General features: G+C 38.0%; 1 protein-coding gene across 1 annotated transcript in view; it reads right to left on the reverse strand.

Moving 5' to 3' along the window:
- The window catches only part of mylka (myosin, light chain kinase a), a 167075-nt gene that overhangs the window by 53922 nt on the left and 94912 nt on the right, over positions 1-18241 (reverse strand). Inside the window, exons 12-18 of the mRNA XM_081367970.1 lie at positions 12683-12820; positions 11580-11777; positions 11204-11450; positions 10500-10583; positions 9372-10159; positions 8302-8418; positions 3588-3650 (exon numbers count right to left, since the gene is read on the reverse strand). Coding sequence (XP_081224096.1) covers positions 3588-3650; positions 8302-8418; positions 9372-10159; positions 10500-10583; positions 11204-11450; positions 11580-11777; positions 12683-12820 — 1635 coding nt within the window. The remainder of the gene's footprint in view (positions 1-3587; positions 3651-8301; positions 8419-9371; positions 10160-10499; positions 10584-11203; positions 11451-11579; positions 11778-12682; positions 12821-18241) is intronic.

Genomic DNA, 18241 nt, shown 5'->3' on the forward strand with positions numbered 1-18241 from the left:
AACTACAGCTAGTTCAAAACTTTGGAACAGTCTTCCTACCATTGTCCGGGAAGCAGACACACTCTGTCAGTTCAAAGCTAGATTAAAGACACATCTCTTTGACCTAGCATTCACATAATACATTATAGACTTCTATAATTCAATGTTAGGCTGCATAGATTAGGTCAGCTGGAACCGGGAACACTTCCCATAAATCCTGATGTACTCGTTACATCATAAGAATAATGGCATCTACGCTAATTTTAGTGTCTTTGTTTATCCCGAGGTTTTCCCACAGCCTGCCGGATCCAGGCCGTATCCAGATCTGACGAAGGACCTTCGCCTGGACCCGATGACAACGCAGTGCTGAAGTGCCAACTAGTCTCTCCCTATGGAGGATCAATCATTCGACGGAAGCGAATCAATCAAAACTAACTTTAGCTGGAAAATAACTTTATTAAAGAACCACTATAAAGCCAAAACAATCTCTGTTACCTTAAATTAAACGTTTATCTCTGTAAAGCTGCTTTAAAACAATCTACATTGTTAAAAGTGCTATATAAATGAAGATGACTTGACTTGACTAGAACTAAATTAGTAACTGTGGAAACCATGATGGTTTTTTTTTTCTTAATGCTAAACTACACCCCCAATATAGATACAATGTCAACTGTATCTAATGTTTGTTTTTTATGACTTAAACAAAAAAATACTAACACAAAGCAGAGTGTTGCGACAGGATAAACAGGGAAAAATAAATGTAGCAACACAATAAACCCAGAAACAAAAGAAAAAATACATAAATATACAGATCATACATACATAAATCCTATAGTAGATCTAGGCATGTGGAGCTGGGGGAGGATGAAGGTTTCAAAGGAACTCTGATTGTGCGCTGCAGGACTAGCTTACAGCAAACAATGACAAACTATTATTATTTTTTTCTATCTTTGATGACTCAAGTATTTGTACATGTTGGTACCATAAACATACGGGGTGAGGTGAGTTACAAGGCAAAGTTTAATATTTAGTTAGGTTAAGGATTCAATGCTAACAGTGATGCTTTCCTAACAAGCACAACTAATAGCATAGAGATACAAATATAAGCCATTAGAACAGAGGAATGTAACAAGCATGACGTAAGTTGCAGTGGTTGTTTCTGAACTGGTCATGAAAGCACAGAGTCCTTAAGGACACCAATTGGGTTTTCAATTTCCACCAGCGATTCAGAGGTGCTTTGGAGGTTAGAATTTTCCATCATCCAAGACACCACTGCTTATTTTTATAGCTTCATGATTTTTAATCACAGATTTTCCATGACTGCAAACAACTCAATGACTCAATGTAACCCCTTATAATGTAGGACCTACCTAAACCTTCAGTTGAAACCAAAATCACTATCAATCTTTTATTGCAGCCTTGTTGATGTTCACGTGTGGACAAGAGGAAATGTACAACATTAAAAGCATATCTGCATCCGTTCAGTGCTGTTACAAATGTACTGCTGCATCTCTCCTTTGAGGAATCTGGTTCTGCAGGTCCATCCACAACAACTGCATGTGCATTACAACATAAATGCATGCCGGAATATTATGTAAACATTCTGTTATTGTTTAAACAGATGGTTTCTGGAAAACTATTAATTTCACCCATTGGCAGCTCACTTGTGTATTATCTTTTCATGACAGAAGCTAATCAGCACAAAATACCCAGATAACTTGGACACAGTTTTGAATATAGTTTCCTAATAAATGAGTAAAATCCACTGCCCCTCTAAAACAAAGCATCAAACTTGACTCACTGACTAATGGTGTTTAACTATTAAAGTTGTAAAATTAGGGCTCATCATCGCTGTGTTCCAAATCTAGTGAGATACCTCAATGTCTACTGTCAACACATTTTACCCCATTTTTACCATTTTGGAAACATTGTAAGTAACTGATTTGATATCAGGTCAATACTGATACTTGACAGCAGGTGCATTAAGACCAACTCAAGTTTGCCAGCCAAACATCCTCAAAAATAATTCTGATACACTGACTTTATATCGCATGTTACAACACAAAACTAAAATACTCTAAAGTACCTTTCAAATGGTTTGCAAGTACGTACAGCATGCATCATGCAACACGTTAAATCACAAACAAATAATGTCATGGAAGGGTGATTTCCTTTTTTCTTAGCAGAATTTGCTTGTAACCTTTGAGCAAACCTTTGTAAATATACCTTTCTCACTTCTCCTTTCTTTTAAGAATAAAGAAAAACATATGCGACAGTTCTCATGTGCACATATCAACAGTTTCAACAGTCTCAGTTTCAGCCATTTCGAAAGAGTCTGCTAAAAGAGTAGGCGAAAAGTAGACCCACTAGTACAAAAGCTTCACAAAACATTCTCGAGAATGTCAGGCATGTTAAAAACATTGATGTTAGAAAACTCATACAACACTCCTCGTGGTCCGGAGAGTGAGAGAGAGAGTCTTGACTGAGCCCATACATGGAAATCTAAGTGGGTTTTGCCAAGCAGTCATGCAGTAAAAGTCATGATCTCTCTTGCTCTACTGTCAGAAATCTCCTTATATTCTCTCTTTATATCTCTAAAACACACTTTTGTTCACCCCTCATTCTCCTTTTTGCTCACTGAGTTTGTTTAACATTAAAAATCAGTCAAAGTCAGCTATCCAGCAGCCTTTGTCAAACAACTCAACTGACGAAGAGTGTGAGAAGTGAATGACTGGTTCACCAGTGAACACGGGCCATAGTTCATCTATAAAGTCTCATACCATACTACAACTTTTGGAGGATGCACAAAATAAAGACCATATGGCAGCAATAGAAAATAGTGCAAAGGCTAAATCTTTAACAATAATAGTCCAGCTTAAAACGTTATTTTACAAAAGTGTCCAGATAGAGAGTGGAAAACTATTCACTAGTTTTCATCTTTCCCTGAATCTACAGATATGTATGAACTAGGTTACATGCAGATGGATGTCTTTGTTTGTGTGTATTTTTAATCTGATTTTAAGCAAGATATATTTACAGCAAAAAGTAGCAACCAACTAAACATAATCTCTAACAATTGAACAACTTTGCAGAAAATTGCAAAATTCACTCTAATTAACCTTATCAGAAATCAAATTGAGAGCTTCCTGCTAGGCTTTTGACCAGTGACCTTTCTTTCTTTCTTTCTTTCTTTCTTTCTTTCTTTCTTTCTTTCTTTCTTTCTTTCTTTCTTTCTTTCTTTCTTTCTTTCTTTCTTTCTTTCTTTCTTTCTTTCTTTCTTTCTTTCTTTTTCTGCTAGAACAAAGTAATTTAATAAGTAATTATTCTTAGTAAAATATATACCGAGTGAAATTGTCTACAAAAGCTACAAGCAACTTAAAAGTTTGTGTGTGTGTGTGTGTGTGTGTGTGTGTGTGTGTGTGTGTGTGTGTGTGTGTGTGTGTGTGTGTGTGTGTGTGTGTGTGTGTGTGTGTGTGTGTGTGTGTGTGTGTGTGTGTGTGTGTGTGTGTGTGTGTGTGTGTGTGTGTACAGCAGTGGGAAAGGTTCACATCTCCCACGCCACTCCATATTGGGATATAAAAAAGGAAGTACATATTTTGGAAACTCACTCTCTGTGGTCGGGGTAGAGGGCTTCCTGCTCCGCTTATCAGCTGGTGTGGAGACACTGGGATCTGAACACAGACAGTCAGAGAGAAAGAAATACAGAGAGCAAAATTAGAATCAAATTCATGTGACCCTCATGAAAGCAGCATATTATGCCTCCTCTTCAACTTCTGCACACTAAAAAAGTTCCAAAAATAATATCTAAGCTAATGAACTATTTCGAGAGTTTATTGTCATTCTTTCATTGCCACTTATTGCTAAGACCAAGACAAAGGTCAAAATGACAAACCTGATTTTAAAAGTGGAATTTGACAGTTAATATAGCAGAAGCCACTTAAGCACAAGCTATATGAGATGTTTATGCAAGAAAATTATTACATTAAATTATTTAAAGGGATAGTTCAGCCAAAAATTGTAATTATGTTATCAAATACTCACCCGCATGTCGTTCCAAACCGGTAAAACACAAATGAAGATCTTTTTGATGAAATATGAGAGCTTTATGTCCCTATATAACATCCATTTTGATGCTTCAAAAAGTTCATAAAGAGATTGAGCGGTTCAGTCCAAAATTTTCTGAGGATTGCTTCAGATTGCTTGATTGCTCGATGAACAGATTGAATTTAGGCTTTTATTCACATATAAACATTCATCAACTCATACATCAGTTGTGGTAAATGGAAGCTCAAGCATGTTCGCCTGACGTGCAAGAACCAATGAAGTTCATTCTCGTGTTAAGCAGCACGTTTAAGCTTCCGCGAGAACCAGTGAGGTTCATTCTAGTGCTCCAAGAACCAATGAGGTTCATTCTCGTGTTTCACAGTATGCTTAAGCTTCCACAAGAGGTTTGTTATCGCGTGTCAAGCAGGTTCGGTTGAGCTTCAGTTTATGTTCACTGATCAATGTTTATATTTGAATAAAAGCCTACATTCAATCTTTTTATCATATAACGTGATCATGTATATTCAGAAAATTTGGAATAAACCATTTGATTCATATGGATTAGTTTTACAATCTCTTTATGAACTTTTTGAAGCGTCAAAGTGGTAGTTGCGTAACTGTCAATGGAGGGACAGAAATCTTGCACATTTCTCCAAAAAGATCTCTAGTTGTGTTCCAAAGATTTGGAACGACATGAGGGTGAGTAAATTATGACAGCATTTTCATTTTTGGGTGAACTATCCCTTTAAATAAAACTAACATGCCACCTTTTGTCACTGTTAAGCAGGAAAGAGATGCCTAGAGCCAATTTTAATGACATATTCTATAACATAAGAGAAAGACATATCTAAAGATTTCTGTAGCAAAGATGTGTCCTGTAAAGCTGGACGCAGAGATCTAGGGAAGCTATAGGGAGATGTCCTGTTAAGCATAACCGAGATATCTAGATACAACAGTAGGGACATGCCCAGTAAAGCAGGATTGTGAAATCTGGACACTGCTTAAGGAACACATCCTTTAAAGTGGGACACAGAGTTCTATGAAATATATTAGAAAAGGCAGTATCCTCACAACTGTGTTCCTTTCTTGAAAGAAATGATATCTGCGAGGATTTCCAGTCCGGATTTAGACCGTACCATAGTACCGAAACAGCTCTCGTTAGAGTCACAAATGATTTGCTCTTATCATCCGATCGTGGTTGTATCTCTCTATTAGTGTTACTCGATCTTAGCGCTGCATTTGACACCATTGACCACAACGTTCTTTTAAATAGATTAGAACATTATGTTGGCATTACAGGAAATGCACTAGCATGGTTTAAATCATACTTATCTGACCGTTATCAGTTTGTAGCAGTAAATGATGAGATGTCTCATCGATCACAGGTTAAGTATGGCGTACCACAAGGCTCAGTATTAGGACTGCTGCTGTTCACTCTGTACATGCTACCCTTAGGAGATATCATTAGGAAACATGGAATTAGCTTTCACTGTTATGCTGACGATACTCAGCTCTATATTTCTTCAAAACCTAACGAAACTTATCAATTCACAAAACTAACGGAATGCATAGCGGATATAAAAAATTGGATGACTTGTAATTTCCTACTTCTAAATTCTGAAAAAACAGAGTTTCTAATTATTGGACAAAAAACTTCCTCACGTAATAACCTAGAATACTGTCTAACACTTGATGGCTGCTCTGTTAAGTCTTCGTCGTCGGTTAGGAACCTGGGTGTGCTCTTTGATACCAATCTTTCATTTGAAAGTCACGTGTCTAGTATCTGTAAAACTGCATTTTTCCATCTTAAAAATATATCTAAATTACGTCATATGCTCTCATTGACAAATGCGGAACAATTAGTTCATGCGTTCATGACCTCAAGGCTAGATTATTGTAATGCTCTACTGGGTGGTTGCCCTGCACGCTTAATAAACAAACTACAGCTGGTCCAAAACGCAGCAGCTCGAGTTCTTACCAGAACCAGGAAGTATGACCATATTAGCCCAGTTCTGTCAAAACTGCACTGGCTCCCTATTAAACATCGCATAAATTTTAAAATATTGCTGATTACTTACAAAGCACTGAATGGTTTAGCTCCGCAGTACTTGAGCGAGCTCTTAACGCATTATAGTCCGTCACGTCTATTACGATCTCAAAATTCCGGCCAGTTGATTATACCTAGAATATCAAAATCCACTGCTGGCGGTAGATCCTTTTCCTATTTAGCACCAAAACTCTGGAACAGTCTTCCTACCATTGTCCGGGAAGCAGACACACTCTGTCAGTTCAAAGCCAGATTAAAGACACATCTCTTTGACCTAGCTTTCACATAATACATTATAGACTTCTATAATTTAATGTTATGCTGCATAGATTAGGTCAGCCGGAACCGGGAACACTTCCCAAAAATCCTGATGTACTCGTTACATCATGAGAAGAATGGCATCTACGCTAATTTTAGTGTCTGTGTTTATCCCAAGGTTTTTCCTGCAGCCTGCCGGATCCAGGCCGTATCCAGATCTGACGAAGGACCTTCACCTGGACCGATGACAACGCAGTGCTGAAGTGCCAACTAGTCTCTCCCTATGGAGGATCCCACTACCACTCTACAGATAAGGCGTTGTCGGGAAAATTCGTCTTGCGGTCCTACCCCAAAGCAACAAATAAAATAAAATTCCTTATCAAAATTTATAAGGAAAGACAAGTATTTTGTTTAGGCTTGGCTTGTAGGGAATTCCAAACCTGCGTATATTCTAACGCACATAACTATAGAACCCATTCTAAATGCGCATGTGAACGCCATCAGCGTTTCTCACAGGTTCGCGTTTAAAGTCTGTGTAGAGAGAATGGTGTCGTCTTAGCGGCCCCTAATTTAATAACAAATGATCATTGCGACGGAACCAAATCAATTAAAACTAACTTTAGATGGAAATAACTTAACTCTGCTGTAAAGCCGAAACAATCTCTGTTACCTTAAATTATACGCTTATCTCTGTAAAGCTGCTTTGAGACAATCTACATTGTTAAAAGCGCTATATAAATGAAGATGACATGAACAGCTGTAAAGACGTGTCCTGGAAACCACAACAAAGATAAAGAGATAGCTGTAGGGACTTGTTGACTGCAGGGGTATGTATTGGAAAGCAAGACACTAAGATCTAGAGATGGATGACAGAAACAGTACACAGGGATCTACAGTGGATAAAATGGAAATAATATTGAAATTGGACATGACCCTGTTAAGCAGAACAGAGATGACTGTAGAATCAAGTCTTGTAAAGTGGGACAAAATTATTATGAACAGCTGTGAGGACATAACATGGAAAGCAAAACAGTGACATAGAAAGAGCTGTAGGGACATGTTCATTAGGACAGATTAATCTAGATATGACTGGTAAGACATGTCCTGTAAAGCAGAACAGAAACAAGAGATCACTGTTTGAATATGCTATCCTGTCCAAATGGACCTAGAGATGGTTGTGGGAAGATGTCCTGTCAAGTAAGACAGAGAGATCTTGAGATATTTTGGAACCTGACAGGGAGATCTAGAAATGGCTTTATTGACATGTCTTGTTAAATAGCATAAATGCATCCAAAGACAGCTAAACACATCCTCTAAAGTGGAAAAGAGAGATCCATAAATGGTTGTAAAGACATGTCCTGGAAACCAGAAGAAAGAGACATGTCATTTAATCAGGACGGAGGGATCTAGAGCCGACTGCAGGGACATGTCCAGCAAAGCAGGACACAGAAATCTAGAGATGGTCATTGGGACATGACCTGTAAAGTCAAACAGAGATCAAGAGATGATTGTCAAAACATGTTATGCAGGTCATAGAGATTTAGAGACAGCTGTAAAGACATATCCTACAAAGCGAAACGAGGAGATCTCAGGACATGGCATGTAAGGGATGCAATGCAGCCTGATCTGGTCAGTAATTACCGGAAGCTGCAGAACCCAGGCAGAGACTCTAGGGAGGGAGACATACTGCCCAGCCCAAAACAGACAGACTCAGACCATAATATTCTCAAAGAAACCAAGCGTTTTGACATAGTTCTCAAGTAGAGAGAGAAATAATTATGTTGTGTTGTACAATTCAAAACTTTGAGTTGTAAAAAATAAATTACTAAACACAAAAAATACAGACACTCTTGACACATAGGGTTAGAGTATGTCTCATATCTCAGAGATCCTATTGAGTTTCATAGAGTAGATACAGGAAAAACATGCTGCAAACACATTTATTGTACTGGAGTGTTATAATATAAACTCACCGTCCACTAGGACCATACAGGAACATTCTGCCTTTCCCTCGTTGGTCTCTGCCCTGCAGACATATTGTCCTTCATCCTCAGGTAGAGCTTTATCAATGGATAGAGAGCACTGACCACCTGCTTACACACACATATAAACACACATTAAACAGTTATGCTCAGAGGGTTGAAGAATCCCCTACTTTTACAGGAAAGTTAATCTACAGTATACTGACAGTATCTGCTGCATGCTGGAAATTACCACAGAAATCATTTGGACTGGTCCCTTAATCATAAAAGCAGTTGTGGGGCATGTCTATGGGGCAAATGTGCAATGACAGATGAGTTTGGTACTTCTAAACATGAATTTAACCTGGAATATTCCTGCAAACCACACATGCATATTAAATCAGATATTCTTCAAGTACACAGGTTAACTTGTATTTGTCACTACATTGATTACGAGAGTCAGATTAAGAGTTTGTGAAACTCTTTTTCACTAGAGTTTGTGAAAAAATTAGCATGCTATCAAGAACACAGGAGGCCAAGCCACAGAGATAGATCCCTCGCTGTACAGCTTCACACTACTTATTAATATTATTACTGATAGCCCTAATACATCATGAAACATCTTGAATAAACCTTCATCCAATCACAATCCTGCCGGCTGAGTGTCATGTGACCACTGTTCAATGACAATTATGTAACAGTTGTTTCTGGTCCTCTTGTCTGATTGGATAAGTGGCATTCTAAAAGTGCTCATCTTTGTTTGTGGCGTTTCAGCCAACCACTGTGTTTCTCAGGAGAACACAAAGTTGGTCCAGCATTTGGCTTCATTTGGAGCTATTTTGGTTAGTGGACCAAAAGTCAACTGTCTGTAATGTCAGGTACTCAATATAAACTTATTGTTTGTATAAAATTAATGTCAAACTGTGATTACCTCTGGTCTGCTGATGCTTGAAACTTGTACACATGCATATAACATAATAGAGCCCCTGATAAACACCACGATGCCAAACTTTATCCATGAGAGATTTCAACAAATTAGTCCTCTTACTTGGGTAATTTTAAATTGTAAATGCAACACTGACCCTCATTAGCAATAATGATGAATTTGGATGGTTTGATGAGTTTTCCATCAAGCGTCCATGTCACTTTAGCGGGAGACTCAGATGAAAGTTGGCACTGTAGATGCAAACGTTCCCCATCCAATACTGTCACGTCAATCAGTTTCTCTGTAAAAACGGGCTCTTTTTTCCCAAAGGAATTTGTTTTCACTTTTATCCCTCCATCCACACAATTCACGTCATTTTCCTTTTCTCTGGTGTCTTTATCACCGTGGCTTTCTCCATTCCTGTCCTGGCTCGGCTGTTTTTTCTTGTTGCCTAACACTGATCTAAAGTCAACAGCTTCATTTTTGTTGGGCTGTGTTTTCACTAAGGATCCAGGACCAGGTTTGGGGCCTGGGGTTCCTTTCTTTCCCAGTACCGCTCTGAAGTCCACCTGTTGTGGAGAGTTGACTTTACGTTCCTCTTCCGTCAGCGTCTTAGGCTTGATCTGCCGTTGAAGGTTCCCCCTGAAGTCCATCTGCTCGGCCGTGATCTCCTTCAGGTCTTCCTCAGAGACACTCTTAGTGTTGACCTTGCGGCCGAGCACAGTTCGGAAGTCAACCTGTTCAGCCTCCTGTTGTCGGATTTGGTCTTCTCTGTGTTCCTTTGTCTCTACACGCCGTTTGAGAAGCCCAAGGGTGGCACACCCCTCCTCTTCTTCCTGATCTGTCCGAATGTTGAGGTCCCAGAGTGGCTCAGAGCACGACGTTGCAGGGCTGGGAGTCTCTGGATGTCCTCCCCTGCCTGGTGCAGTCCTCTCCACCCCTCGGCTGCCACAGGAAGAGTGGAGAAAAAAACACACAGAGACGTTTAAAGCCCCAGCTAGCTCAGCCCACACTGGAGAGCAGCTTAATCAAAAGGATAGTTAGTTCAACACGACAGAGTTGCATCAGAGATGACTTCAGAAGCCTTATAGGGAAATGAGACCAGAATGGGGCCCCTAGACTAACCCACACTCCTCTTTAGACAACAGCACAGCTGAGTGAGGAAGCATAAACAGAGCATTTGGTTATGTAGATATATTATGTAGATTTAGTGCAGGGATTAAGGGGCAAAGGCTGTAAATATAGCTTTGGGGCAGAGGAGAGCAAGAATAGAAGGAAAACGTACTGCTTATGAGAATCGTCACCAGACAACATGGGGTCCTCGCTGACGTGCAGAGTGGCCACTGACCTGCACTCTCCTACTTTATTCCTGAGAGCAACAGAAGATTTATGAACACTGAAGTTCATTTATGGTAAACTGCAGAATTGAAAAAGTAAATAAAGAACTAAAAAAACAACCCTTTCTGATATGACAGAATGTCGCCTTACATGTACTTAAATGTGTGGATCTCATGATATATATTTTTTTTTCATAAACAATAAACAAACAATTAATTACAACATAATTACAATACTACCATGGTGTATCAATACTTAATTTAACTATTTATATTTAAAATAATATTCATATTTTCATAGTTATATTATTTCATTATTTTTTGTTACATACAATATTACTCGATATGTAATTTTTGATCATTTCATAAAAATAATGACAATGCAAAAAAAAATAAAGAATCAACAAATCCATATTGTTCACCTTGAAAAAAGGAACTCTATCATTTTTTTTTTTTTTTCACCAAGTGAAATAAAGCCTCTTGAGTACTATGTTTTAAGTATGTACATTTTTATTTTGTAATGTTCTCAAAGTGAGTAAACATTACCAAATAACTTACCAAAAATATAGAGAATGTATTGTAAACTGTAAAGAATGTTTTTTGTATTAGTATATTAGTAAATCTTTTTTGAAACAAGTGTAAAAACTCTTACTTCAGAAGAATCTCATAGTTTCCAGCGTGATGTGTCTTCACTTTCCTGATGAGCAGTGAGACTACATCCTCCTTCTGTAGGATCTCAAAGTCACTGCCTCCAGATATTACCTGCCCTTCCTTCATCCAGAGGAATTCTGGGAAGGGGTCACCAGCGATGGCACAAGAGAGCAGAGCGTGTTGACCCAGGGAGGCGGTAGAAGACTTGGTTTTAGTGATGAACCAGGGCTGAACTCCATCTTGAGGCTCTGTGACCAAATAAACCAAAATATTATTTTACAATATTTAACTATTATATTATTATAAAAAGCGCTGGCAGTATCTATTTGCAGATCACACTATTTTGTTATGCTGTTAGTACTTAGTATGATTTGTACCTTGTACAGTCAGTGAGGCTTCAGTCCGAGCGTCTCCAGCTTCATTCCACACCTCACAGGTGTATGTGCCCGTGTCTTCAGGAAACACTTCCTGTATGAAGAGAGTATACTGACAGCCCTTCTTCTCAAAGTGGAAATCCTCTGACTCTTGGATCTCTTTTCCATTATGCAGCCAGACCACCTCTGGGGCAGGATTACCTACATACAAAACACATCACACTTGCAAATGATTAAGCAAGTTTGGGTTAGAGAAAATGTATGGAGGACAGTGGGACAAAACAAAGAATAATGAACAGCGGAGCGTACAAGTGCATCACAGAGAGTTAAGAACAGTGTCTTACAAGCCACACTGCACACACTTTGTTGTGACTTCAGCAAGTTCATGTGTTGTTGAGGTCACATGTTCATGCAAATACACAGTCAGGAGACTCCTCAGATGCGGTCGTTACACAGGAAGTGCTCACCATTATATAATCACTAGAACTAAATCATCTGCACAAACATACTCTTGAGGGAGTACAAAGGAAATTCCATTCATTACAACTAAACACAGCAAAACACACAATCTATTGAAAAATAAGGATTTAGGAAATTTTGGCTCAATTTAAATTTTACAAACCTGCATTAGAACATGGTATGCTTAAACTAATCGCTCAGGACAACAGTGGCATTACAATCTTAGTGACCACTGTTTTTAAATATAAAGCTTGCAGAGAATATATATATATATATATATATATATATATATATATATATATATATATATATATATATATATATATATATATATATATATATATATATATATATATATATATATATATATATATATATACATACATATATATATATATATATATATATATATATATACATATATATATATATATATATATACATATACATATATATATATATATATATATAAATAAATCAAAGTTGTCATTTTACATCTATGGCAGTGATTTTTGTTGTTGTGAGAGGGCTGTTGTTGTTTGATGTTGGTCGTATTTGTAATGTGTGAATTTCCGAAAGGACAATAAACTACACTTAATCTTACTCTGCTTTTCTCCTAGATTGAAAAACTGAAGGTTGTTTCATACCTGTCACCTCCACGGTCATGGTCACCTGACTGCCGTCCATGACTCTGAGATCCTGCAGACCTTTGAGGAACACCGGGGCAGACGGTCTCCTCACATCAGTCACAGAATGAGCAGCAGACCTCTTAACACTTTGCTTAGCTGGCGAACCACACACAGATTACATGAATGATGCTAAATTTACTTCAAAAACATACAGACAAACACTATATGGAAGAGAGCTGCATTCCCTATTGTGTTTCACGGAAGAACAAATATCATACAATACAGGTTTTAAACAATATGAAGGTGACTAAAAGAAGGTAGAAGTTATTTTTTTCATTGGTGATCTATCCCTTCATAAACTGTATACAAACACTAATGTGAAGTATTCAGCAATCAATAAACCGGGTGTATTTAAGAGACACAACCATATATACTGTATCTTCAGTAGTCACACACAGGAGCATCTGTGCTAACAGTGTCCTGCACTGCTCTTCAGTACTGCATCAGAATCAGTCACACATGATTATTTTACAGAGAAAAGTTGTGCGACATTGTGTGTCAAACATGTTAGAACTATTAGATGAAGCATCTGTAAGTTAATGGATGTTGCAGACCGTAGGTGCCTATGGAGATGCTGTGTCATTAGGTCAATTGGAAATATTTTATATATATATATATATATATATATATGTGTGTAGCTACTTGTCCTCTGGTGCACCCCTTAATCTGCTCCTGAATATTACTGTGAAAGTGAAGAGACATAATTCTGGGTATTCATAATTCTAAGTATGTGGTGTCCCTCAGGGGCTAATTTTGAGACCTGTTATTTTCCCTGTATATGCTTCCTTTGAGTTCTATTTTTTGGAAGTACAGTATCTCACTGTTACACTGAAGATTTTCTGTTTAATTTTCCAGCGAGTTTAGATAAGAAATGTTCTTTAGACTGCCATAATGGCATTAAACTTCAGCTGTCTAATAATTTACTTAAATTAAATGAGAGTTAAGCAGAGGTTCTGATTGTGGACCCTTCCACATCATTTCTACAGTATGTACTTTTTTCCATTTACACTACAATGAACGCCACAAATTAATGTAAAAGTGCTCATATTTTAACAATACAGTAGCTATGAACTACAGTTAAAACATATACAGTATGTGAATTCGTTTTGAAGATTTTGAAAATAATATGCATTAATGCGCATACTTAATGAGCAATGCAGCAAGAATGTAGAAAAAAGGTAAGACAAGTGAAGTCTTATTGGAGTATTTTTGTTGCTTGCAGTGGATGAATCTAAGTATATTTGTATGTCTGTGTGTGCTTGTGGGTGTGTTTATGTGTACTTGCTGATTGATTTGATAAATAATCAATTGTGTGCATTTTCGTATCAAGGCAGCAGTGTGTGTGGAGTGTTTGTGTGTGTTGCTGTGTATTCACTTATTTCACGTTCACTTTTTCTGTCTCTCACAAAAACCAAAAAGTAAATGACAGTTTATAGCTCACCCGCAATTGGTGCATAATGCAGCAGCATGGCTTTTAACTGAGATGAGAAAAAGGGAGCCTTTTACTCCTATAATAGCACCTTTACATTGGCTTCCTGTGAAATTTAGGATTTATTTCATAATGATCCATTTTGTTACACTAGCAGGCCATGCGCCCCAGTATATTAGTTGTCTCTTTCTTCAGTCTCTCTCTAGAACACTTATAAGTGTGACAGCAAACGCCAATCAGATTCTTATTCTGAACATGTAAAAATCTATTTTTTTTTACTTACATTTGTGTTCTGGGAGGACTTATTCTGGCTGCGCTCCCTGTTATCTCTGTCATGGCCAAGAACACCAAATATGAACTCTCTGCCTGCCCTGTTATAGCCAAGGAGGCCATCTATGAACTCTCTGACTGCCCTGTTATAGCCAAGGAGGCCATCTATGAACTCTCTGACTGCCCTGTTATGGCCAAGGAGGCCATCTATGAACTCTCTGACTGCCCTGTTATGGCCAAGGAGGCCATCTATGAACTCTCTGACTGCCCTGTTATGGCCAAGGAGCCAATCTACAGTATTTACTTCTTAAAGGTCCCATGACATGCTATTTTTTGTAGGCTTTAATATAGGCCTTAGTGGTCCCTAGTACTGTATCTGAAATCTCTTCTCAAAAATCCAGCCTCGGTGCAGAATTATAGCCACTACAAGCCAGTCCCAGAATGAGCTTCCTTCAGACAGGCCGTTTCGGTGTCTGTAGCTTTAAATGTTAATGAGGAGGAGAAAGGCGGCGCAAGGTGGAGGGTGGGTGTGGCCTTGACCATCTTGCGCAACGGTACCGGTCAGTGCATGTTAACGTTGGATATAGCAATGGCACGAAGACACGCAGTCTTTCAAGCATTTCAGTTTGACCCAGAATCTGATCCGGATGGAGAAGCAACAACTCAGCGGTTCCAGCAGGACATTTCCGAATGGTTAGTTTAAAATATTATGTCTGGATAGGGTACTTTATTCGGATGGTTTACAGTTATTATCATGTAGCTAACGCTAACCTACTGTTGCCTTTTCATGAGAGATCTGTAACATCTGTAATTTATCTTATTACAATTACATCATCAAGCTCTGCGATCTTGAAATGCGGATATCGCGTGCGCCGTATAACCAACAGGAAAACGGTTATCCAAATAACAAAGAAGTGTACAACACTCGCGTTACAGTGTGTGTATTCACACACATAAACTGCATGGCTGCATAGCTAATGTGACAGCCACATTCTACGTGTAACAGTCTAGGCAAACATAAACAGTAAAGCAACACACTTATATATCATTAGTTGACTTACTGTTCCGAGGTGTGTAGCTGAGCCAAAGAGAGTGATCCAGACTTTAGTTTCAGACGTTCAGCAAGCCCAGCTCTGTATTAACCCTTCGGTGTTCATTTGTACATCCAATTATTGAGCAATTGTTATGCTTCGCTCGCTCAAAAGCCATGATATCTCTCGTGGATAAACTAAAATCGCGCGTGCGCGTTCCTACGTTAATTCCTTCCTAGCTCATTTTCTCATGGGCGGAAAATATTCTCTGGGCGGGCAAAGCAGAGACAGGGGAGGTAACATTCCTCCTTATAACGTCACAAGGAGGAGATTCAAGATCAGCGCGATTGAGCTTCCATTTTCTCAAAGGCAGAGAAAGATAGCAAAAGCTCATTTACACCGATTGAAATTTCTAGAAACTTGGGGACCATATACAGGCTAGGGGAACTCATATTAATGTTAAAAAACCTCAGAAAGTGAAAATTTCATGTCATGGGACCTTTAAATCCAGGCAATTCATTGGTTCACGAAACATTGATTAAAATTAAGATATAATTAATACAAAACGAAATTCGATTTAAAGAAAGGCAGCTGTTCTGTTTGAGGTCTCTGTTAAAGTTTTAAAGCAGACTTTTATTGCCGCTTTTAGAGCGCTCACGTCCATAACCGTAAACTGACACGTTGTTTTTTCCCTCATAAATGCGAACACGAAAATTAAAATAAAATGAATATTATTTTTTTTTTTTTTGTGTCAGACAATGATTACAAAATTTTTCTCTCATATTGCTCCTCATAACCACTGAAAACGGTCAACGGAAGTTAAAAGTGGTGGGTACAAAATGACTCATGACGAAATCTGGTGGTTACTCGTACAATGTCTTTGTATCTCTTTAGAATATTGCTTTTAGAAAAAACAGTTTTTTTTTTACTTTTAGAAAAAAATGACATAATTATGAATCAAATTATTATGAACAAATAATGAAACTGTGTCAAAATTCGACAACACAAAGAATGATCAAAAAGCGATATAACGCACATCTCAGGTTAAATTAATTAAGCTCCTCATAACCACTGAAAACGGTAAAAAAAAAAAATCGAACCAAAAGTCAAATTAATATGGACTGAAATTAAAAGTGGTGGGTACAAAATGACTCATGACGAAATCTGGTGGGTGCGTACCCACCGTCCCCACCGAAATCGACGCCTATAAGGGAAACATGATAGTATAAAAAGTACTGTGTGTAATGCAGAAAAGCGCATTACAACCATGTTAAAACTATTTAAAACGTTAAGATGCAAAAATGAACTAAATGTAAAATTAGATAATGATATTGCGCAAATGATCTCGGTCTCTTTAAAGGTCTTCGCAAATTATTGTGTTATAAGACTCAGTTATCATAGCCTACATCACGTCTCTTCTAGCCTACTGTAAACACAGAAAAAAAAATAAGACAAATGATGCGCGTTTGAGTCGGATTTTTATGAAGAATATGTGACTGTTTATGTAACTGGCAAAAGAAAACATTGTATTCGTCATACTTCGTCTACTCAGTATGGCCACATGAAACACGACTGCCATCTACAGGTTTTAGTATTTCCTGCGTCCAACACCTAATCCCCCTTCTGCACGATCCCGCAGAATGTCGGAAGTGCTCGTGGCATTCTTTTCTCTGAGACGCGCATTTTTAAAGGCCACATCTGTATAGCAGACAATCACGACATTGGAGGCGCCGGCGATATCTCATAAATGAACCGAAACTCAGCGTCTAATGCACATTCACATTTACAGTGTATTTAGACACATTTAGACGCATTCATAATCATTACTTTTACCGGTTCTTTGTGGCAAGCTTTATGCGTGCGGTCGTGCGCTTGAGTGCGGCTATATTACGTAAACGCTCATGATCATGATATAAGTAGGCTAATTAAATAAATATAAAGGGGCGATTTGTCCACGAATTACTTAAATGAACAACTAGCCTAGTATACTAGTCGACTAGAAAAAAAAACTTTTAGTCGAAAGCAGCCCGTATTCCACATATTTTCGAACCAGGCAACAGGACATCTGTGTTGAGCGAGGCCGAGGACCCTGAGCGGAATGAACGAGCGGAGCGGAATATTCAGAAATGCGCTCTCCACTCACGAGCTCTGATCGGAACAAACCCGAACCTTGCAGAATCATCAAAATATAATATTTTCTAAAGAAGAATTTTAAAACTTTATTGGTGGTAGTTGAGAAGAATTCCTCTTTCCATATCTAAATCATTTCGAGTGCAATATAAATGTATCATATTGTTATTCTTAATATATAAGAATAATACGTATTTTTTACAACATTTTTAACATATAGAGAATATAAGTTTAGCGTGTCGTGTGTATTTCCTAATTATAAGCTTTTGGTGAAATTGCAACAAAACTAAAAGAGTAAAACATAAAAACATGGCGTCGTCTCAAGAAATATCTGCTACACACTAAACCACTGAAACCGACTCAAAACGATGTAGCCTAGTATACATACCAGACCAGGCACTGTAATTCTGCCACAGACATACACTAAAAACGGAGAAGACTTAAAGCATGCGCATAAACCTTGCGCGCTATACAACAATAATATTAGGCACAGTAGCTTCTTTTTTTTCTTTTCTTTTTTTATCAAGAACTTTGTTGAACAATATGAACAACCATAAATGGTCTGGTACAAAATATGAGTCACGATATTCGATAGTTAACGGATGCATAAAGCTTGCCACAAAGAACTGGCAAAAGTAATCATGTGTCAAATATAGC

The sequence above is a fragment of the Scardinius erythrophthalmus genome (genome assembly GCF_964197995.2).
Source record: "Scardinius erythrophthalmus genome assembly, chromosome: 6".
Taxonomy (NCBI): domain Eukaryota; kingdom Metazoa; phylum Chordata; class Actinopteri; order Cypriniformes; family Leuciscidae; genus Scardinius; species Scardinius erythrophthalmus.